The following is a 23,588-nucleotide window of genomic DNA, read 5'->3' on the forward strand; positions in this document are numbered from 1 at the left end:
TCTGCTAGAAAAAAGGCATCTGATGACGATTGTTAAAGTGCAAGGCCACCCAGGACTCATGAAAAGCATTGCAAAGCAAAAATATAGTGCCAGGTTGGCATTACTGTTCATGATGGGTCGCACAGATGTGTGTTTTCACGCAAAAAGATTAACCTCTCCTTAAATTTCATGGAGGAAATTTAGAGGCGCTTCCCTTTTTGTACAGAGGCTTTTTTATACCCTGTTGAGCTAGTAATTTTCTGAAGGTTCCTCACACTGTGAAATATGTGCCCATAGACTGCTAGCACTATGAATTAGATCCAAATTGAACTCCAACAATTCAGAGAGTTCTATTGATAGAAGATGGTCAGACAGCATTTCTGTATGATCTCCCCAATTATACCAAACTCTTCTTTAAAAAAAATACTTATATTATAATTGCATTGCAAAAGATGCTTTAAACATGTTCCCCAGAGTAAATATTTGACTTTCAAATACATTGCTTATGCAGCTTAATGTCACCATTTTGTCTTCCACCCAGAAGACAGCATATACAGCCATTTTTATATGAATTATCTGGCCACAGTAAGTTTTACCATAAATTTATATTTACAATCTGACCACAACACTGAGCAGCTACATCTTCCCAAGGGCTGGAGAATAATTGCACTATTTAATTATTTTTGAGTCAGGTTTGTTGTGTCCCTTATGAAAAGACCATCTGCTATCTTGTACCTTACTTTGCCCTGTGCTATATTTCAGAACTAATAAAATCAATATATTGCTGTAGTATTCTCAGTAACCTAAAGCTATCCTAGAATATCACATTGTTACTTTCCATAGGAACCACAAACATTCAAACATTTTTACACTTAGCATTCGAGGGTCCTTCCTGCCGCGAACAAAGGTTGCATTTATTTAATGAGTCTAAACAATAAGGTCACTACAAAGAGGATATTTGATGTAGGGAAAGCAGAGTGATCTTCACTGACAGGCCTTAGGAGTCTACATGCATTTACAGCAAACTCGCCATCCACCATCCTGCCGTAGTGTTCCTTGGGCATTTCCTCTACATCCCTTGCGTGGTCACCTGTGATGAAGTCGTTACTGGCCAGCCTGTTATTTGGTATAACAATATCTAATAAATACTTAAAGGTTATGGAAAATGGGATGAATTTTTATTAGGGATTGTATGTGTACATGAGGTTGCCTTTCAGCTTCTTTTAAACATCTTTATTCTCTTTTTTTAAAAATCATCTGAAGTGATTAAAAGCAAGGCTAATGCAAAAGGCCTCGCACAAGCTCAGTTTTTACTTCTGACAGTCATATGCAATTATTAATTTATTTTCGTATGTGATGGGGTGGTCTGCACCTTAATGGTTGTGGGGCCTAATGCTCAGCCTGCCCTGTCATGTGGCATGGACCTTTAAGAGTTTGAAAGGTCCAATTATAGATACAAGTTACTGGGAGATATTGGGAGAGAGGAAGCAATCCTAAAAGTAAGAAGTGTATGAGAGGAAATCCCATTACTGTTTCTTTAAAGACCTGGGGCCAGGGAGCTGCAAGAAGGGGACCAGCATAAATGCTGCCTGGTCCCTTATAGCAGGGCAGACACCAGGAGACACTGGCAGGGAAAGACTGGCCTGCTCAGCACCCTTAAGGAAGAGGGATCAGCTGAGGGAGAAGCTGGCAAAAGCCCTGCAGCTGGCTAGCCCACAACTCAGCTCCAGAGAGGAGAGCTGGGGAGGCTCCTGGTTAAGGAAAAAGTGAGGGAATAACTAATACAGCCCAGTTTGAAAGAGGAGAGTTGGGTACTCCTGCTTAAGGAAGGACTGAAAAAGAGTAACCCATTGTCTGCAGCCAAGCTCTACGATACAACCGAATTTGCTCCAACCCCTCAGACAGAGACAAACACCTTCAAGATCTCTATCAAGCGCTCTTACAACTACAATACCCACCTGCTGAAGTGAAGAAACAGATTGACAGAGCCAGAAGGGTACCCAGAAGTCACCTACTACAGGACAGGCCCAACAAAGAAAATAACAGAATGCCACTAGCCATCACCTTCAGCTCCCAACTAAAACCTCTCCAACGCATCATCAAGGATCTACAACCTATCCTGAAGGACGACCCATCACTCTCACAGATCTTGGGAGACAGGCCAGTCCTTGCTTACAGACAGCCCCCCAACCTGAAGCAAATACTCACCAGCAACCACACACTACCCAACAGAACCACTAACGTAGGAACCTATCCTTGCAACAAAGCCCATCGCCAACTGTGTCCACATATCTATTTGGGGGACACCATCATAGGGCCTAATCACATCAGCCACTCTATCAGAGGCTCGTTCACCTGCACATCTACCAATGTGATATATGCCATCATGTGCCAGTAATGCCCCTCTGCCATGTACATTGGTCAAACTGGACAGTCTCTACGTAAAAGAATAAATGGACACAAATCAGACATCAAGAATTATAACATTCAAAAACCAGTCGGAGAACACTTCAATCTCTCTAGTCACTCGATTACAGACCTAAAAGTGGCAATTCTTCAACAAAAAACTTCAAAAACAGACTCCAACGAGAGGCTGCTGAATTGGAATTAATTTGCAAACTGGATACAATTAACTTAGGCTTGAATAAAGACTGGGAGTGGATGGGTCATTACACAAAGTAAAACTATTTCCCCATGTTTATTTTCCCCCCACACACTCCCACTGTTCCTCAGACGTTCTTGTCAACTGCTGGAAATGGCCCACCTTGATTATCACTCCAAAAGGTTCCCTCCACCCCCGCTCTCCTGCTGGTAATAGCTCATCTTAAGTGATCACTCTGGTTACAGTGTGTATGGTAACACCCATTGTTTCATGTTCTCTATGTATATAAATCTCCCCACTGTATTTTCCACTGAATGCATCCAATGAATTGAGCTGTAGCTCACGAAAGCTTATGCTCAAATAAATTTGTTAGTCTCTAAGGTGCCACAAGTACTCCTTTTGTTTTTGCGAATACAGACTAACACGGCTGCTACTCTGAAATTTGTGATGTTTAGTGGCTGATGTACCCGGGAGATAAGTGCCAAACCCCTATGTATAATAACAGTCTAATCCTCTTGCTTCATTCTGTTACATCATTATATTGCTTGAACTTGTTAGCTGCCTACAATCCACCTCCTTCTTATAAGTGATGTTTAAACACATTTGATACATTGAATGTTTTTGGAAAACCTGAACTAGACAAGAAAGAATGTTATGTAGATGGAGTTTTGATGGTTTTGAAATATAGCTTAAACTGAATGGCTCAAGATGTGCAGTCATATTAAATCAATGCTGAAAAGTTACAACTCTAATAAATTGTATTTATGCTAATGGTTCAGTCTGATTTACTGCAGCCATTAAAAGTGAAGAATAGGGGCAATAGTCTTCTCAGAACTGCCATTTTCTCTATTTTCTATTTTATCCTTCTACAGTCCCAGAAAATGTGCCAACTCCCTCAAGAATTCACAGCATAAATGGTTACAGCATTGAGGTGACTTGGGACAAACCTGCTGGGGTCATAGGTGTAATTGAGAAGTACATTTTGAAAGCATACAATGAGGATGGTCCCAGTGTACCCATCATCAGTGCTGAGTTTGCTGACACTACTATGCTCACAGGTAAATGTTGCTAACTACTAGTTTGAAGGGAGATGTAATAAAACAAGATGTATATATCTTATTTTGACAAGCTGAAAAATATTAATTGGATACTGTGTAGTATATCCATCTTTGTGTGTAAATGGCCTAAATAGTGTGTGTACAAATTTTGATTTACTTCAAGAGCAACAGAAATAAAATGTAGCTCGAAAGCTGGAAGGTATTTTTACCCAAATCCATTTTTGTCATTCTATTGCCATTGAGTCATTCTGTGTTTGTTTGACTGTCTTTAGTAGTTTTTCTCTCTCCCGTTTCTTGCCATTCTTAGTCCCTTAGGGGTTGATCCTGCATGGTACTGCAATCCTGCAAACACTTTAAGCATCTGAGTAACCCTGATGACTTCAGTGAGAGTACTCGCATGCTTAAAGTTAAGCATGTATTTAAGTGCTTTGGTAGACTGGGCTGGAGCATCTGCACTTCGCAGGGCGAGCCATTACTGAATGAAGGATTGATTGATTGATTGCCAGTGGCAGGAATATTCTTCAGGATTGGGAGTGGGGCAGAAGCAGCTTTATTGGATGGGAGTGTTTTTTTTTTTTTACAGACTGGGGCTCTAAGAGGAGGGCTGGTTTGGGTGTGGGGAAAAACTTTGGAATCTTTTCTACTACAAAATGATCACTGGAGACTTGGGGACCCTCTCTCCTTGGCAGTCTATGTTGGAGCTGGCTACCTGTTTTTCCCTTTGCCAGTAGAATCCCCTCTCTAAGTGGATGCCTTTCCACTGCATAGTCCGCTCTCTCCCTGGTGTTATATGTTGAAGACTTGGTCCCTTGTTTGAGCCAAACTCCTCAGTTGGCAGGGAAGAGAGTACGCAACAGATGACCCTCTGTACTATGTGGTCTGTGAAGACTTAGGAGGGCAGTAGTAAAAATCGTATTTTCCAGAGTGTAATGAATGGGATTTGTTTAAAAATTCCCTAAAATTAATGATATAATTGATCACAGTTTTAAAAAAAATGCCAGTAGCATGTTGCCCAAAGCTGAAGACTTGGGTTGGCTCAGCTTTGGATGTTATAGCGCAATCTCAGGAAGCGTCTTCTCCTCCGGCAATATACTACTGCTGCTTCCCTCAAACCCAGTTAATATGTGCTTCACGTTTCTGCCTAAATATATACGTTTTGTGTACTGCATACGTACCATATAGTGTGTGTGTGTGTGTATATTTAAAAGACAATGTGCACATATTTTACTTTCTTTGAGTTGAAGTTTCTTGATTACTTGTGGGTGGTGTGGTGACTATAATAGTTATTGTGTTTTATTTATTTGTTTAATTAATTATCCTAATGGCTGAAAATTATCCAAGATGTAAGGTAGTACCAAATATATTAGCAGAAATCAAGGTCCACTCACAAATGACTGAAAAATCTAAAAAGGGCTAAACTAATCAGATAATTTATTCACAATGAATAATTTTGACCAACATTAAAAATGACTCAGTTGATTTGTTGTCTTAATGCTATTTTAATTTTGTGTCAGATATGAAAGGGTTAACATCATGCTGAATGGATAAGAACTATTGACATATTACTTGTGTGAAGCAGAAGTGAGAAGGCATGGTTTTATGTTGCAGAGGGACAGTATAGGAACTGCAACTATTTTATTATAAAAATATATGAAATAAATACATACACTGAAAGCTATTAACAGGTTGCCACTTTAGGGTTCAGGTCTTTTGTGCATTATAATAGGTAGCTATTGAATACAGTAAGACATAAAGAAAAAGACCATTCAGACAACTTTCACCCATGCACTGCAAATACACTTTCACTTTTGCAAGCCTTAGAATATGAATATAAAACATTACTCTCAAGATTATGCCTGGCATCTGTGCAGGTTCAGAAGGGGAAAAGTGCAAGGATACTCCCGTAAAGGGTCTCAGTTCATAGAAACTTTGCATTCACCTGAGCAACGACTGTGCAAGCAAGATTAGTCCAGTGGTTATGGTGCTAGGCTAGACTCTCTCTGCCACAGTTTCTCACCTGTAAAACGGAAAAACAGTACTTTCCTTCCTCAGAGGGGTGTTGTGTGGATCAATACATTAAAGATTGAGGTGTTCAGATATCAATAATAGGGACTATGTAAGTACCGCAGAGAGGTACTAGACAACTCAGGAGAGATGGGTCCTAACAGGTGGTGAAGTGATTGTGCTTCTCCTGCACACCCATGAGCTCCAGGAAGTATTGTGCTTTAATGAAGCACAGTGCTTCTCTGAGCTCCCACGGATATAGGGCAGTATGCATAGATCACAACTGAGCCAAGTAACATTCTTTACATCTCTTTTTTTAAAATACATAATCTCAAAGTTTTCTCTTTCTGGCTGCCTCACCAGCTTGATTGCAATGCAGTTTACACAGCTGGGCATATCTGCAGGTGGCTGAAAATGTGTTAGGCAGGTGGCCACCTACTAATGTGTGAGTTAATATGGAGAAGATAGGAAGTCTCACAGGGACTGAGATTTTGCTGGCTGTTAACACAAATGACCTCAGATAGCAGCAAGCCATAAAAGCAGGTTCCACTATATCATGAACGTACATGCTTCTTCCATAGTAGATTCATTTTATTTGCAAATATTTGTATTGTTTTAAATGACTCAGGGAAATTAATGTAAAGGGGCACTATCAAAATAAAACTTCTGAATTAAAATAAATGTTATGATGGCTGGATGGTAAAAACACACAATTTTTCAAATCTCATATTTTTCACCATTTATGTTCTCGGTTTACTTTTTGCACTTCACTCATCATGGACACTGAAACTAGACGTTACCAATTTCACTTTTGTTTCAGATCAGTGTTGCTTTTTGGTTCTGCGGGCTGGGCGTAGAGTCTTCTTTGATATTCATAACACTAGGGACGTTTTTATATTTTTTAAAAATCCTGTTTTTATTGAAACGATATTGAAAATATTTATTATTTTATCAGTAGTACAGCACCAGATTACAGACATGATACTTCAAAGACACAGAAATAAAACAAGCTCTGTACTTATAGGAACTTGCAGTTTAATTAAAATGCTTCTATGTAACTAGTTTTGTAAAAAGTGGTGGGTTTTTTTCAACAAAATCCAAATTTGGGGTCTACAAATAGTTTACCGTTTCCCTATAGCTAACTTTTTGTTGATTTAAATGTATTCGTGCTTTATTAGGATATCAATAGACAGGAGATAGAGAGTGGTTCATTACCTCACAACAGAAGGTGGTTATAATTGCAGTTATGCTGCAGTCTGCTAGAAAACTGGTCTGTCAGAAAAATTGCAGGACTTACAATCACATTCTTGTTTACTGAAAAACAATGACTGGAGACTGATCAGGATAAGCCTTTTTACAGGATGAGTTGTTTATCTGGAGTTTGGAATCTCTGTTTGAAGAGATATTATAATGCTGCAATATAAGAAGATAAGAAAAAAGTGACTAACGGTTAAGGCCCAATTCAGCATTGTCCTGTGGCCATCTTTTTGTTACCTTGATAGAGGCAAGGTGGCTATAGAACACATAAGGGGAACCCAACAGGAATACTCTGGATACAGCAGGAGCCCTGATGGACTCAGGGTTGCGTTAGCCAGCCTTGCATCACCTCCATGACAGCCCCCAGAACAAGGGACTTTGAATGGAGGCCCGGTGTGTGGACTTATGCTTAACTGACTAGCTTAAGCAAAACATAATACCAGAAACAAGCTATTTTATTAAACTACTTGGGTTCAAAGCTCTTGAACCCCTTACTTCTCAGCTTAACAGGAATTCCCACCCCCCGCCAAACACACACACCCTCAGAGAGCCTCTCTGTGGAACTCAGTCAAATAAAATGGCTGCTCAATATGCAGTCTTCCTACCTCCTGCCATTTCGTGGCTTGGGGACCATCGTAATATTCAGAAAGCCAACCTGGGATCCTGTCAAGAGTTGCACACGTCAGTTTCCCTATCGTTTTATTCATGTTCTCAAACCGTACTCATCACTGCAGCATGTGAGGGCCATGGCATCACCACAGTTATTCATGATGATGCATGCTGGACACATCTGCCTTCAAATCCTATTGATTTGACCCCTATTAAAACTGAATGTAAAGGTGAGCCATCATGCTGCTACTAGCTCTTTGGGCTGGAAAAGGGGAGTACCTGAGTATGAGTTTAACCACAGGCTACCCCAGGGAAGTGTGGAGCACCACCAATAGGTAGAGGAGGGCCCATACCAAAATGCTAGATCCACATAACCCCTAATATTGTGCGGGGATGGGGGGAATTGAACCCAGATTGTAACTCTGTGGTTGGCTCTGCGGAACTGAATCAAAGCCCAAGATATGAACATGCTTGAATTTTGAGGAAATCCAGTTCTCAGTTTTGCAACTCAGGAACCCATCTCTGTTTTGAGGTGGTGAACCACACTCTACCCACTCACTCTACTGCCCCCCAGAGTGTTAATTTTCTTAATAATGTAACTAACTGAGTAGTTTGGTTAATCATACACATAAAATGCATTTAAATAAATGTGGTGAAATAGCATTCTTCCATTGTATACAAGCTTATCATTACAATAATGCATGTTCCTCTGCTCAACAGCTTCAGAAGGTAGGATCAGACTTGTCAGTCCTGTCTGGATCTTCTTCTGTGAAAGTGCCCAGTTTGTTCTGCCTCCTGGCAGCTTCAGCAAGTGGGCCTCTGAGTCACAGAGCAGAGAAGACCCTTTACATTTTCAGGCAGGACTCAAAATTTGTTTATCTCAAGACTTTCCTTTTAAGGCATTTTTTTTATTGGAAATTTTCAGGCCTTTCATGTGTGTCTGGCTCCACAGCATGCAGCAGCTGTCCTTCTGGCCCGGGCCCCAAGATGGCAGGGGATCCCTCCAAAGTGAAAAGGAAATCCAGAAGATGTCACCTTTTCTCAGTTTTCAGTCTTGCTTACAGGAGAAACATTGCTCCTGCTCCAAGGGTGATTTCTTTTCTGCAAACAGTCCCATTAATACCTCCTTCACTGGTTCCTGCTACAGAGATGGTACAGCAGCTCCCTCATCTCTGTCCATGATTGCATCTCTTTCAGCTTCCAGCTGGGAGGATTTTCCCTGCACCAACAACACAGAGGAAGATACAGCAGCTCGAGAGGGGAGCAGTGACAGTGCAGTTCCAGTGGGAGGCTCCAGGAAGGCCCAGTTGCATGTTCTAATCTTGCCTCTTTCTGACAGGTTTTTTCAGCCATTTCCAGCAATCTCTCCAGCTTTAGCTCTGGTCCAGCCCTGTCTCTTCAGTCAGCCAAATCGAGTACACCTGCAGTTTCTCAGCCTCAGAATCTGCATACAGAACCTTCACTGATGCAGCCTTTTTCCTTTCTAGCACTGATGCAGGCTTGGCATAGCCCCTTGACGTGTCTGCCTCAACCAATGGCTACAGGATACTCCACATGGTGAACAATACTTTGTTAGTAAAGATAATTTTGTTATGCTTTTATAACTCTAACACAGGGTAGACCCTACTTCTGAAGCCTTTGTAGTAGTAGTGCTGGACCTTTGGATGACTCTTTCTTGGATCTGCCTTCCTACCTTGTCCTCATTCCCTCCATCTCCCTTCTTTGTGCATGTAGGGATCCTGTCTTCAGCACAGATTGCTGCATCTCCATAAGCTTTTTAAAGGTAGACCCCACTCTTATCTTCCCGGGATCTGGACTAGCCTTTGGCATTATCAACCTTCAACGTACTTTCCCTAAAGCCTGGTCCAGGTGTCTGCGCCCCTAAGGAGTCTGGTGCATCTCTTCTCCAACAAAAGAAAATGTCAAGCTAAACTCAAATGTAAACCATGTCTCAAAATGAGCATAATCCTACAGATTCAAATTCTTCACAATACAATCCCAAATTCCCACTCTTTAGAAACAAAAAGCCCTTGAACTCTAATCTACTATCATCCAAACCGCAAACAGTTTTTCTTTCATCTCAGAAAGGAGAAGTCAGAGCCATAAACCATTTGAAATAAGGACACACAATAAGACAACTGAACCAAGAGATGGTCACCAAGGATGCCATCTTATTTGGCTTGGTAACTTACCTATCACTTTATGTTGTTCAGGGTCAATAGCACCAGGATGAGACAAATCAAAATATACATTTGTTGGAGCCCTGGGATACTTGGCTAGCTCTCCTTACCCTAGCTGAAATAATATATGATACATCAACACATTTTGGTGATAGACAGTTACATTACTGCTATGGCCAGTGAGAACAAACAAGGTGTTTACAACAGCACAAAATGGCATGATGTTGCTAGTAAGAGGGGCAGAATAAAATCTGGCATCAGTTCAGGCTGTAAACTCTTTATAGAGGCAGATTGGTTGGCACCCAGCAGGCAATCACTGGACCTGCAGAATGGAGTCTCCTCCAGTCTGCATTCCACAACCTTCCACAGAAATTCAGAATATGAATATAGGACCTTTCTCAAAGGAGACACAGTTGAAATCCTGGTCTGCTGGATTTATCTCCCTTTTCTCCCCTGGTAACCAGAACACTGAGGCAAGTAAGAGAAAGAAAAACTAATTCTAATGACTTTCTTTTGGCTTTGGACCATCTGGAATGATCTCATTGCTTCTTCGCATCCCCATGTGGATTAATCTGTTATCTCAATGGTTCCTGCTATATCCAGCTACAAGATGGTTCTGCAGCCCAGCATCTCCCACAATTCTGCTACACATTGCTCCTCTCCCCTCTCTGCAGCTACCAGAAGAGGTTCAAAGCTGCAGAGCAGCTTGTACTGGCCATGCCCCCTTCTCCTGCTTGCCACCAGATCTTCTGCCTCTGTGGCAGCAAACAGTGGTAGTTCACACAGGTCCCATCCCTTTTCTTTCAACTTCATTGTTCTGGCAGTTTTTCAGGTTGTTTCAGCATTTTGTTTTGCTTCAAGCCTCCTCTTCTCCTCCTGGTCCAGGGTCTGAGCAGGACAACTGTCATAGTCACCTGGAGCCTCCACTGCAGCACCTCCCCATTGGCCTTCCCTGCCCCTTCTCAGACATGGCTGAGCGGTCACACAAGCACTGGGCAAAATCAAAAAAGAGCTCTATATGTGAAGCAGTTTTCTCATGCTCAGCAGAAGGCAAATCATGCTTTGTCTGCTCCCAGCCAGCCAACCCTAACTCTGCTTGGGTACAGGGTTCTGATTTGGACAGGCATGTTGGGTCCCCCTAGGATAGTGAACACTTGGAGAGAGAATTCTATAGAGGTCTTTATGCTCTGTGTGAAGCAAGCTGCAAGAAATCCCATTCTAGCCAGGCCTGGGAAGCCACTCCTGTGAAGAGCACAAAACAATCAAAAATCCAGAAAGAGGAAGTAAGAAAAGAAAAAGCACCACACAAAAAAAATCCAGAAAGACTTTTTGTCCTCTGACTCCAACTCCTCCATCTCTAACAGGGAAGGAGAGCTGTTGGGTTCTGACTATGAAAAGAATTCTGGGAAAATTCAGCACAAATGTTTTCCCCACACAAAGTTTGAAGCTTGGTGCAAAAAGGTTGTGTCTATGATTCAGATCCAAACTGAGCAAGCTCCTGAGGGACAAGTGTCAAAGTAAATATCTCCCCTCAGAATGCAATTCCCCTGCACTCTTCCTTTGAGGATGTGATTAGAGAGGAGTGGGGGAAATCAGACAAGAGTAAGCACATTAATAGCCATGACTTGGACTTTAAAAGCTACCAGGGCCAAAATATTTTATTACTGTACTGAGATCCCAAAGAGGGATGCCTCAATAGCATCCTTAGCAAGAGATATGGTTATTCCAGTTGAAAGGAAGTTCTTTCCCAAGAACCCCACAGATAGGAAAGTGAAGATCGCTCTTAGAAGGGCTTTGGAGGCTTCCTCAGAGACTCTCTCACACCTACATGCTTTGCGAAAACTTCCCTGTCTTGGTCGGAAGACCTCAGGGCCTTGAAGCACAGGGATCACATTGACTTAAGCGCCATTCTCAGGAAAATTTCCCAGACAATAGCATTTATGGCTGACACCTCAAGGGATGCAATGAGGTTTTTGGCCAGGGCCATGGCATCCAGCTCAGTGGGCAGGAGTCAAATATAGCTCTGTCCCTGGAAGGTAGACATTCAGGCATGGCAAGTCCTGTGGCCTTCAGGTACACAGGGTTTCTCCTCTTTGGAGAAATAATAAATAAGAGTGTAGCAGAAAATGCTGCTAAATCTAAGCAGTCCCTCCCTTCTCCAACAAGGGCTTTCAGGAAGGAGTACAAACATGCCTTCAGGCACTCCCTTTGTCCCTCTTCCTCACAGAAGTACCAGAGGAAGAATAGCAGATATTCCAAGGTAAAGCACCTGGAGACAGAGCTCAAGGATAAAGCCCAGAGGTGGTCCTGCAACCCTCAAGAGCCCATCCTGAAAACGAGGAGATATGCCTTCACCCAGAACTGAATCTCAGACACAGAATTTCCCACTTCTTGGAAGAATGGTTTATATTGACCACAGACAAATAGGTGAGAAAAATAGTATATCAGGAATACTCCCATGAGCTATGGGCTCCACCACATCCTTTCTTCATCCAGTCCCCCATCTCCACTGATCTCACCAAGCGCAAATTGATCAGGAAAAAAAATCTCCAATGCCCTGTACAGAGGAGTGATAGAAGGAATTCCCTCAGACAAAAGGTTCTCAGGGTTCTATTCTGTCGTTTTCATCATTTGGATGGGCACAGAGAGAGTCAGAGTTATTCTAGATCTCAAAAGGCTCAACAAGTGAATGAAGAAAACAAACTTCTGGATGGAGACCCTAGTTTCTACGGTGTCGTTCCTGTGTGGGGGTCTCCTAATCTCAGTGGAGCTGGTGGATGCGTATCTCCACATCCATTTGTGCCACTCCAGCCTTCTGAAATTTGCTTGTGACACAAAGCACTACCTGGACTGAACCCTCCCATTTGGTATCGTTTTGGCCCCGAGGGTCTTTATGAAGATGCTGGCAGTGGTCATAGGCAGACTCTTGTGACAGGGGACTCACTTATACCCTTTTCTGGTTGACATTCTAATCAGATCTCTGACCCCGCCTGTGGTGCACACCATCACAATGTAAACTGTGGACCTCCTGCAAACCCACAGGTTTACGATAAACCTCAAGAAAAGTTCCTTGATCCCACTGATGACCCATCTGAGAGTGGACATAGACACCTTGGTGGCAAAGATCTACCCATCACACAACAGTTTCCAAAAGGTTCAGGATGTTATCCCCATCCCGCACAAGTGCGCCAAACCAATCACAGCTCAGTGCCTTCAGCTAATGGGTCTCCTGGTGTTATGCATAAGTGTCACCCAATAGGCAGGTTCCTACATCAGGCATCTTCAAGCCTTCCTTCTTAAAGTATGGGACTACTCCCAAGAATGCATGAACGATCAGGTAGTGATCTTGAACCAGGCTCTCTTGGCTCTCTAGAATGGTGGACAATCCTTGGGAAGGGACTTCCCATATGTCTTCCAGAGCTTCTGATTCTCACAACCAATGCCAGCTTGCTAGGTTGCGAAACACACTTAGGACCCAGAATGCTGCAGGGTACCTGAAGTGTCAAGTAGAGGAAACACACCGTCAATCTCCTAGAGCTCAGAGTCGTCAAGTTGGCTCTCAGGACATTTCAGTGCAATCAAATCCTGATCCAGTCAGAAAATACAACCAGGGTTGCATACATAACCAAGTGCACAAATACAGAATGGGGGATAACTGGCTTGGCAGCAGCACTGCTGAGAAAGATCTGGGAGTTGTGGTGGATCACAATCTCAATATGAGTCAGCAATTCAGTATTGTTGCAAAAAAAAACAAATTTTAGGTTGCATTAACAGAAGCACTGTATGCAAGTCATGGAAGGTGAAAATACCACTCCATTTGGTACTGGTTAGGCCTCAGCTGGAGTACTGTGTCCAATTTTGGTCACCAGTGTACAGAAAGGACATAGAGAAACTGGAAAGGATCCAAAGGTGAGTGACAAAGATGACCAAAGGGATGGAACGCAAGCCATCTGAGCAAAAGCTGAAGGAACTAAGTATGTTTAGTTTGGAAAAGAGGAGATTAAGAAGGGGACAGGATAGCAGTCTTCAGATACTTGAAAGGCTGCCATAAAAAAGATGGAAAAAAGTTGTTGTCCTTCCCTCTGTGGCAAGAGAGAAGAAGGAATGGTTTCAAAGTACAGCATAGCAGATTTAGATTACATGTCAGGAAAAACTTCCTAACTGTAAGAACAGTAGGACAATAGAACAGACTGCCTCGGGAGGTTGTGGAAACAACTTCACTGGAGGCTTTCAAAAGGAGGCTGGACAGCCATCTGTCTTGTATGGTTTAGACACAACAAATCCTGCATCCTGGCAGGGGGTTAGACTAGATGACCCTTGTGATCCCTTGTAACACTATGATTCTGTGATAAACATCCAAGAAGGAAAAATTAGTATAGCTCTGCATGCAGTCCCACCCTTCCCTCTCATAGGGCAAGTAATCAAAAAATTAAGCAGGAACAAGCAAAGGAGATTGTGATAACTCCACTCTCTGATCTGATAAAACTGAAACTGGAATTACCATTACAGCTGCTACCCAAACCAGACCAGACATTCCTCTCCAAGGCTCTCTTCAAGGCAAGTGTTAGCAGTACTAGACGTATCTTCCAAAGTGATCAGGACTTTGCTCACATCCAGGTGAATCTCCACAATAAAAGCCTATTTCTTCAATTGGACCAAGTTCAGCCTTTGGTGCCAGGAGCACAATGCTAATTGGAATTCCAGCTATCTTGGACTTTCTCCAAAAAGGTGTGGATAAAGGTCTTCAGCCCAGCCCAATCTTCCCTAAATGAGACCTATCACTGGAGTTGAAGGCCCTAACCACTCACCCTTAAGAGATTCTGATTTCTATATCATCCTTTTATCCTTCCATCAAAGCTAGTTTTCTGGTCACCATCACATATACTAGGCACGGTTCAGAGCTGGAGGTTCTGCATGTTCCGTGATGACAAGGTGGTACTAAGAACTCTGGAGTTGTTTCTCCCCAAGGTGAACTCTCCTTTCTGTACCTCACAGGAGATTATCTTTCTGTCCTTCTGCCCAAAGCCACAGCACCTGTCTGAGAAGCTGTGGCACACTTGAGATGTCAGAAGAGCACCAAAAATCTACCTCAAATGCACACAGTCCACAAGGAAGACAGGCACCCTGTTTTTCTCCTTTCCTCTGAAATGTCAAGGGCTCAGAGTCTCAGGCTATCTCTTGCTAGATTGGTCAGACTGTGCCATATTGAGGCTCACAATGTGTCAGGCACTCCTGTTCCAAAAGGGATCAGGGCATCCTCCACGACATCCATGGGTACCTCATGGAGCAAACAAGCATGCGCCTCCACTGCAGAGATGTGCAGAGTCGCCACATAGTCATTGGTTAACAACTTTATCAAACATTACAAAGTGGACTTTCTGCCCTCCACAGAAGTCTCCTAAGGTAGGAAGATGCTCCAGGCAGTGGTCCAGTAGTGGCCGTGCCTTTTGGACAGTTTTCAAGGAAAGGTCTCTCAATCTCTTTCTGTTTACCTTTTGATGTTCCTCCCTACTCCTGTTCACTGCTCGCTACTTCCTGTGCATAGCAGAATTGTAAGAGGCACTGGCCTAAAGGATGGAAAATTTCTTACCCAATAATTTCCTTTCAGTTAGCACTGTCTCCCACTATTCTACCCACCCTGGATGGCTTTCTGCCAAGGGGGTCAGCATTTTACTTGGCCTATCTGCCATTCAGATAATTGGCTTGGTGTACATAATCAACAAGTTGGACATTGATGTTACTGTAATAAATAATTTCCTTTATGAGTTTTTCACACAGCTATGGAATGACTCATCTGGTGGCAAGCGGGAGAAGGGAGTGTGACCAATGTGAGCCATGCTGGAGCTTTCAAATGCCTCTGGAAGCTGCAGAGAAAGGACAGCAGCCCATGCATAGCAGAATTGTGGGAGATGCTTCTAGCAGAAAGGAAATGATCAGGTAAAAAAGTTTCCATTCCTGTGCCCCAGCAGGAAAGGCTATTTTCAGAAATTGAGTGAGACACTCCCTTCTCTAAGACAGCTCACTAAGTTAGAGTATACTATGGTTTGGAATAGATTCAGTTCAGCCACATCTCACAGATCCTTGATTATTCACAGGGTGAGTTATCACTCAGCCTTGAGGCAAACACTTCTCAAATGTGCCTCCACAATTCCATACACTATAGGATGATTCCAGTAAGGCTTCTTCACATCTCACCTTTATTAATTAATTGATGCTCAAAAAAACCCAACAAAACAACTAACCTCCCAAATGAAGAAACCAAACACTTTAGGGTAGCATTGGAGAAACTCAGCTTGGTGCTAAATGTCTTTACCAAGCATCTCTTTGAGCTCCTGTTGACCCCTTAGTGTTTAAACTGAAATCCTCGTTTGTGCTATGCAGGGCTGTACCTTCCATTTTGACAAAGTGGACAGGAAATGATCTCTCCTTTTCACTAGGCACATCTTGTCCTTCCAATATTCTGCCCTAAGTCAGTGCACCAGAGAGAAAAGCAATGTCCTATTTTGGAACTAGTCTCATCAGAATAAATCCATTCAGGAGATCTACAGCACACTTATTAGTTTTATTTGTTACTGTTCCTGGCTGTCAAGAAAAACAGAAGCTTTAATTACTAAATGGCAAAAATACTATATCAAATAAGCTTAATGCAATTAGGCTTTTTTTTTTTTTTGTAACATAGCTGTGGTTATGGTTGCTCAACCTGAGGTTTCACTGCTGCAAAAATCCAAGTGCTGCAGAAACCCTAATGTTGGAATTGTGACCCGGAATATGACGGAAAAAGAGAAATTTGTTGTCTAATGGATTTTTCTTTTCCAACTATCCATGATCACCATTCCATCCCTCCCTTGACATGCATTTGTAATTACTTTAGACCTTTATGCCTTTTGTGCTCTGTACATGGATATCTCAGAAAAAGATATACTAATGGTTCAATATAGTTAATCAAAGTCCTTAGAATGCATTTCAGCTTTGGAAGTAATCTAATGTGGGTTGTTCCCAGAAGGAGACATTAAGCCTCCTTGCTGTGACCAGTAGGTCTAATCTGACTCCTGGAGCTTCAGAGCAAAGCAAAACCCATAGTTGGAATGGCAAGCCTGGGTATTTGGATAAGAACCATCAGGTAAGACACTTCTCTGTCTAATGCAGTATATTTAAAAGAGAGAGGGAACCTGTAAATCTTTGAGAGTTCTGCACCATGTAGATTACTCTTCAATACACCACAGGGAACTTGGTTTCCCATAGAACAGGTTCCAGGTCTTTTGTTCATTTGAATTTTGCTACTTCTGCAAATGATGTTTCAAGCATCAGTAAATCAGAAATGTAGTCAGACAAGCGGAAAAAGTGCTTTCCTACTTCATTGTTGTTAGTATGTCATCATATTCTCAGGTACCCAAGTCTGTTACAACTCTAAAACAATCACATAAATGTTAGGCCAATTTCTGACCATCAGTATTGTCTCATAATACCACAAGTTAGTTTTACAGATACTATTTTACATGTGTCTCAAAGACATGTTTAAAGACATTAAAGACATTAGCTTCAAAATACCTCCTCACAGTAGTTAAATACAATATTGTCCCCACTTTGTAGGTGGGTGAATTTGAGGCCCAGATTAATGAATTGATTTGCTTATGGTCACACAGTGAGTCAATGGCATAGATTAAAAATAGAATTTAGATGTTCTGACTCCCTGCTCTAAACAGTAGACAAGTTTGCCTCAGCTACCTGTTAGGTATTAGAATGCTAGCATTTTCAATGCATTTTACACAGGTGTAAATAACTACACAAAATGCAAAATGCAATCCAGCATGTTTAACCTATTTCTTTAATAATTATAAAAATGTATTTTCAGATTCTAAGTTATGCAAATAATTAACCATAGAACTTAGTTTTAAATTAGTACTTTCCAGAGCAGATTTTTTTTTTGGAAGTTGTTACTCTATCAGTTGACTGATCATATTTAAATATGAGTGTATCTGTGTGTGTATGTATATATATACACACACACACACACGCACAAATACATATATACACAGATTCTGAAATCAACTCTTTCTTTATCCTTGCTATTTGGAAATCTTTGGTCTGAACCATTTGCCCCGGCATAAATTATATAAACAGTGCCCATAGCCGAAAGAATAAAAATATGAATGGTGCTATGTACTGCATCTGACTTGAAATAAGGTGTAAGCTGTGTGATTTCCTTCTATCATTATCATGATAAACCTTGATTATGGATATGTGTATGGTCCTCACAATTAGAGCAAATGAATATTTGATTTTTCAGTTTGCTGGTAGTTTTGAAAAAATCTAAAAAAAATTGAGCTCAGATTGAACCCAAACTAAAAACTGCCAAAAAATAAAAAATAAAAAATATTTTTTTTTCAAAATAAAAAAAATTGACAAAAAATTCATTTTGAACAAAATGTTTCGTTTTTCTTCCAGGCATTTTCTGAAATCAAAAGCAAAGGAAATTATTTGCAGAACAGCAGGGTGGGTGGAGGAGGTGGTGGTGGTGGAAATTTTTTTTAATAAATAGTTTATTCACAAACAAATGTAGTTTTCATCTACCCCTAATTATTCATGAATTTTACATTAATTCACTGAATACTTTTGGCTCAATTTATTTTGGGATTTAAGTGCCATTCACAAAATGACTGAACGGGAACTTGTCAGTGGTGGTTTCTTTTAACCTGTAGCCCAGCGGTTATGGCACTCGTCTGAGCCCTGTGTTCAACTCCCTCTCTGCCTGATGTGGAGAAGGGATTTGAACTTGGGTCTCCCGTGTTGGAGGAAAGTGCCTTATCAACTGGGCTTTGAGGAATTTTGGTGCAAGTCTTTTCCTTGAAGCCATTCTCCTTTGTATCAATAGTTAGTCATTAGAGCATTGACTAAATACAATCTTAAAAAAAAAATTTTTTTGTATGGCTTGTTTTATAACTTTTTTTCTTTTATAAATGTTTCGCAACCACTGGAGGGGAGAGAGGAAGATGAACAGTGTTGTTTTAGTCTTTTATATGTGATTTAAATGCTTTAAAATGGGTCACCATAAATTAGTACTGCAAGGGGAAAACAATGTAAAATTGTCACAGAAAAAAATAGAAAATTGTCACAGAAATTGTCCATTCAACTCCCATTCACTGTATGGCTAAATACTTCAGTCAGCTTTGAAAACCTCTTGCAACACAAAAAATAAAGGTAAAATCCATCAAATGAGTATGACATAAATATAAAATTCTAAATATGTCTGACAAAATTGTGCTAATGCAACCTTACAAAATTGTACTCGCACTCTAGCCTGGGATGAGAACATTTTTGGCAGGTAGGGAAAGTATCATTATTATTTACATTATCAGAACAGAAAGGGCAAATAGATATTGCGCCTGGGTTGGTGATTATTTTCTGACTGTTTTGTAAAGCTCCTTTACTGAATTTAGATTTAAAACTCAGGCCTTCATCAGGTCATTTAACCAGTCCATTATTGTGAATAATATATACACATAAGTATTCATAAAAGCCTGGATTCCCATCTCTGAAGACCTATGCCTGCTTAGAGAAACACCTTTGTGGAATGCACGGCAATGGTCTGGAGCAGCTGCTTTGACAAAGACTCTTCATTTAAAAGGTGGCTGCACTAAGGTGCGGTAATTCCATTGAATTTATTTTCTAATTTTGCTGAATGGAGCACTGGCCCATATGCCTCAGTGGCAACGTAGCTCCATCCTCCATTTGGAATTATGTACCCATTTCACAGCATCTGCCAAAGTAAAGAGAACAGAATCCTGCTGGGAGGCATGAAGTGATGGGAATTCCCCTTTTAGACATAGCCAATTTGCATACTGCTCTTCACTTCTAGCAACAGGCCACAGAAGTTCACCCACCCACTCTTTTAATAGACCCCTAACCTCTGGCTGGGTTACTGAAGTCCTCAAATCTTGGTTTAAAGACTTCAAGTTACAGAGAATCCACAATTTATACTAGTTTAAACCTGCAAGTGCCCCATGCCTCATGTTGCAGAGGAAGGTGAAAAAGCCCCCAAGGTCTCAGCCAATCTGACCTGGGGGAAAATTCCTTCCCAACCCCAAATATGGCGATTAGTTAGACCCTAAACATGTGGGCAATACTACCAGGCAGATACCTGGGAAAGAATTCTCTGTAGTAACTTAGACCCTCCCCTTCTCGGGTCCTGTCTCCAGCAGTTGGGGATTTTTGCTACTGGCAATCACTGCTGGGCCACACGCCATTGTAGAAAGTCCCATCATACCACCCCCTCCATAAAATTATCAAGCTCAGTCTTGAAGCTGGTTATGTTTTTTGACCCTGCTGCTCCCCTTGGAAGGCTATTCCAGAACTTTGAGTCCTCTGATGGTTAAAAACCTTCATCTAATTTTGAGCCTAAACTTGTTGATGGCTAGTTTATAGCCATTTGTTCTTGTTTCTACTTTGGCTCTTAACTTAAAAAAACTCCACTCTCTCTCTGGTATTTTCCCTTTGATGTATTTATACAGAGCAATCATATCTCCGCCTCCCATCCCCCCCCCCCCCGCCTTCTTTTGGTTAGGCTAAACAAGCCAAGTTCTTTGAGTCTCCTCTAATAAGATAGGTTTTCCATTCCTCGGATCATCCTAGTTGCCCTTCTCTGCACCTGTTCCAGTTTGAATTCATCCTTCTTAAATATGGGAGACTGGAATTGCATACAGTATTCCAGATGAGGTCTCACCAATGCCTTTTATAATGGTACTAACACTTCCCTGTCTCTTTTGCAAATACCTCGCCTGATGCATCCTTGTACTGCATTAGCCTTTTTCATGGCCGCATTGCATTGACGGCTTATAGTCATCCTATGATCAACCAATATACCCAGGTCTTTCTCCTCTTATGTTGCTTCCAACTGATAAAGTCCCCAGTTTATCACAAAAATTCTTGTTAATCCCTAAATGCATGACTTTGCACTATTAAATTTCATTTCATTTCTACTACTCCAGTTTACAAGGTCATCCACATCTTCTTGTATGATATTCCGGTCCTCCTTTGCAGTGGCTATGCCTCCCAACTTCATGTCTTTGCAAATTTTATTAGCGCACTCTCACTTTTTTGTGCCAAGGTCAGTAATAAAAACGTTAAATAAGTTTGGTCCCAAAACTGATCCTTGAGGAACTCAACTAGTAAACTCTGTCCAGGCTGGCAGTTTGCCTTTCAGTATGACCTCTTGTAGTCATCCCTTTAACCAGTTCCTTATCCACCTTTCAATTCTCATATATCCCCATCTTCTCCAATTTAACTAATAATTTCCCATGTGGAACTGTATCAAATGCCTTATTGAAATCCAGGTAGATTAGATCTACTGCATTTCCTTTGTCTAAAAAATCAGTTATCTTCTCAAAGAAGGAGATCAGGTTGGTCTGGCATAATCTACATTTTGTAAAACCAATTACAGTTTTATCCCAATTACAATTCGCCTCTGTCCTTAACTACTTTCTCTTTTAAAATTTGTTTGACCTTGCATACAATTAAGGTCAAACTAACAGGTCTGTAGTTTCCTGGATCACTTTTTTTCCCTTTCTTAAAAATAAGAACTATTGTAGGCACCAACTCCATGGGTGCTCTGGGGCTGGAGTACCCATGGGAAAAAAATAATGGGTGCTCAGCACCCACCAGCTGCCCCAACAATCAGCACCTTTCACCCACAAGTGGGCCCTGCCAATAAGTTCCTCCTCCTCCTCCCTCCCAGTGCCCCCCACACGCTGTGATCAGCTGTTCAGTGGTGGGCAGGAGGCACTGGGGGGGAGGAGGCGGGGCAAGGCAGGTCGGGGGGTGGCCTTTGGGAAAGGGGTGGAGTGGGGGCAGGGCCTGGGGCAGGCCGGGGGTCAAGCCTCTCCCACCCCCACAAAGTCGACACCTGTGGGGACTATGTTAGCAATTCTCCAGTCAGGGCATAACCCCTGAGTTTACAGAGTCATTAAAGTCTTTTCTATTGGGCTTGTGATTTCATGTGCCAGTTCCTTTAATATTCTTGGATGGAGATTATCTGATTTGATTAAGTCCCATTAAGGTGTTTGAGTTTGACTTACAACTCGGACGTGGTAATTTCTACCTGCATATACTCGTTCCCATTAGCCACCCTGCCTCTACCTCTAAGCTATTCATTAGCCTCATTAAAAACTGAGGCAAAGTATATGTTTAGGTGTAGGGTCATGCCTAAATTATCTTTAATCTCCACCCCACCCTCAGTGGTTAGCAGTCCCACTTCTTCTTTTCTTGTTTTTTTTTTTTTATTATTATTTATGTAGCTATAGAACCTCTTATTTGTGGTTTTAATTCCCTTTTCAATGTCCCACTCTGCTTGGCTTTTGGCAGTTCACATTTTTTTCCTACACTTTCTGACCTCCAAGAGGTAGCTTTCCTTGCTGATCCCCCGTCTTCCATTCCTTGTAGGCTTTCTGCTTTTTCTTAATCACCTGTTTGAGATGCTTACTCATCCAGCTTAGTCTGCAACCCTTCCTTACGATTTTTTCCCTTTATTTGGGATGCAGGCTTCAGATAGCTTCTGCAACTATGACTTAAAGTAATTCCAGGCCTCCTCCACATTCAAGTCCTTGAGTTCTTTGGTCCAGCCCACTTCCCTAATTAATCCCCTTAATTTATTAAAGTTAGCTCTTTTGAAATCAAGAACTCTTGTTGCAGATCTCATTTTAAACTGAATTAACTCAGGATCACTTGAACCAAGGCTGTCCTCTACAACCAGTTCGTCTATGAGGGCCTCACTACTCACCAATACAAATCTAAAATGACATCACCTCTTCTTGGTTCAACAACTATCTGGTGAAGAAATCTGTCAGCTATCACATCCAGGAAAATCTGGGCCCTACTGTACTTAGTAACACTTGTCCTCCAATCTATATTTGGGAAATTAAAGGTTCCCATAATCACACAATTTCCAGTAGTATTTAGTTAATTAAAAACATTAAAGAGGTCTCTATCCATAGCCAAATTGGATCCTGGTGGTCTGTAACACACCTCAAGCACTATATCAGGGATTCTCTAGTAGCTTTCTTCCCCAAAGTGATTTTGGCCCACACAGACTTTATCTTATCCATTCTATCACTTCTAATTTCTTTACAGTCTATCTTGGCATTAATATACAAGTCTACTCAACCACCTTTATCTTTCTTTCTTTCTTTCTTTCTTTCTTGAACAGCCCATACCTTTCAATACCCGTACTCCAGTCGTGACGACTAGTCCACCATGTCTCTGTTGTCCCTGTAATATCTGGTTTCACTTCCTGCACCAGTAGTTCTAGTTCCTCCGGTTTGTTACCCAGGCTCCTTGTATTGGTGTACAAACATCTCAACTGTTGCTGCTGGGGTTCGTCCCACATTCCTCGCCCGATTGGGTACAGTCATTCTACTGCAGTGTCGCCTAACTGTTCATCTTACCAGACCTCCATTTTACCATAAATTTATTGTGGACCCTTTTCTGCTGTTCATTTCCATGCATGTTTCCCCCATTTCATATAATGTGAGAATAAACCTCGTGTTTTTTTTCCTAAACTGTTACTAAATCCCAGCTTTAAATATTACAAATAATTTAAAAAACATTTTAATAAAAGTATAGAAAATTAAATACTAGTTTTGCATACCAAGTGGGCTTAATGTTCTAGGTGTGGGTTTACGGATCTGTTACACTGTTAACTTTACATCCATATTTAACAAATGACATTATTCAGTTTCATGGGGTCACTGCGTCAAAATGTCTGTGTTAGGACTTTAATTTATTTCCTGAGGTTCCTTTTAGTGGGCAGAAAGAGTGGTGCATTGGATTGATTTACTGTCTCTAATCCACCATGTGGATTTTAAGGCTTGGAACTTATTCTGTGATGTAAATTTAAAACCTAGAAGA

The 23,588-nt window shown here is 41.4% G+C and overlaps 1 protein-coding gene across 1 annotated transcript in view; it reads left to right on the forward strand.

The window, feature by feature from the left end:
* Positions 1-23,588, forward strand: part of USH2A (usherin) — a 572,584-nt gene that overhangs the window by 234,661 nt on the left and 314,335 nt on the right. The window contains exon 29 of the mRNA XM_073338913.2: positions 3,454-3,639. Within this exon, the coding sequence (XP_073195014.2) occupies positions 3,454-3,639 (186 nt within the window). The remainder of the gene's footprint in view (positions 1-3,453; positions 3,640-23,588) is intronic.

Source organism: Lepidochelys kempii, chromosome 3 (genome assembly GCF_965140285.1).
Source record: "Lepidochelys kempii isolate rLepKem1 chromosome 3, rLepKem1.hap1, whole genome shotgun sequence".
NCBI lineage: Eukaryota > Metazoa > Chordata > Testudines > Cheloniidae > Lepidochelys > Lepidochelys kempii.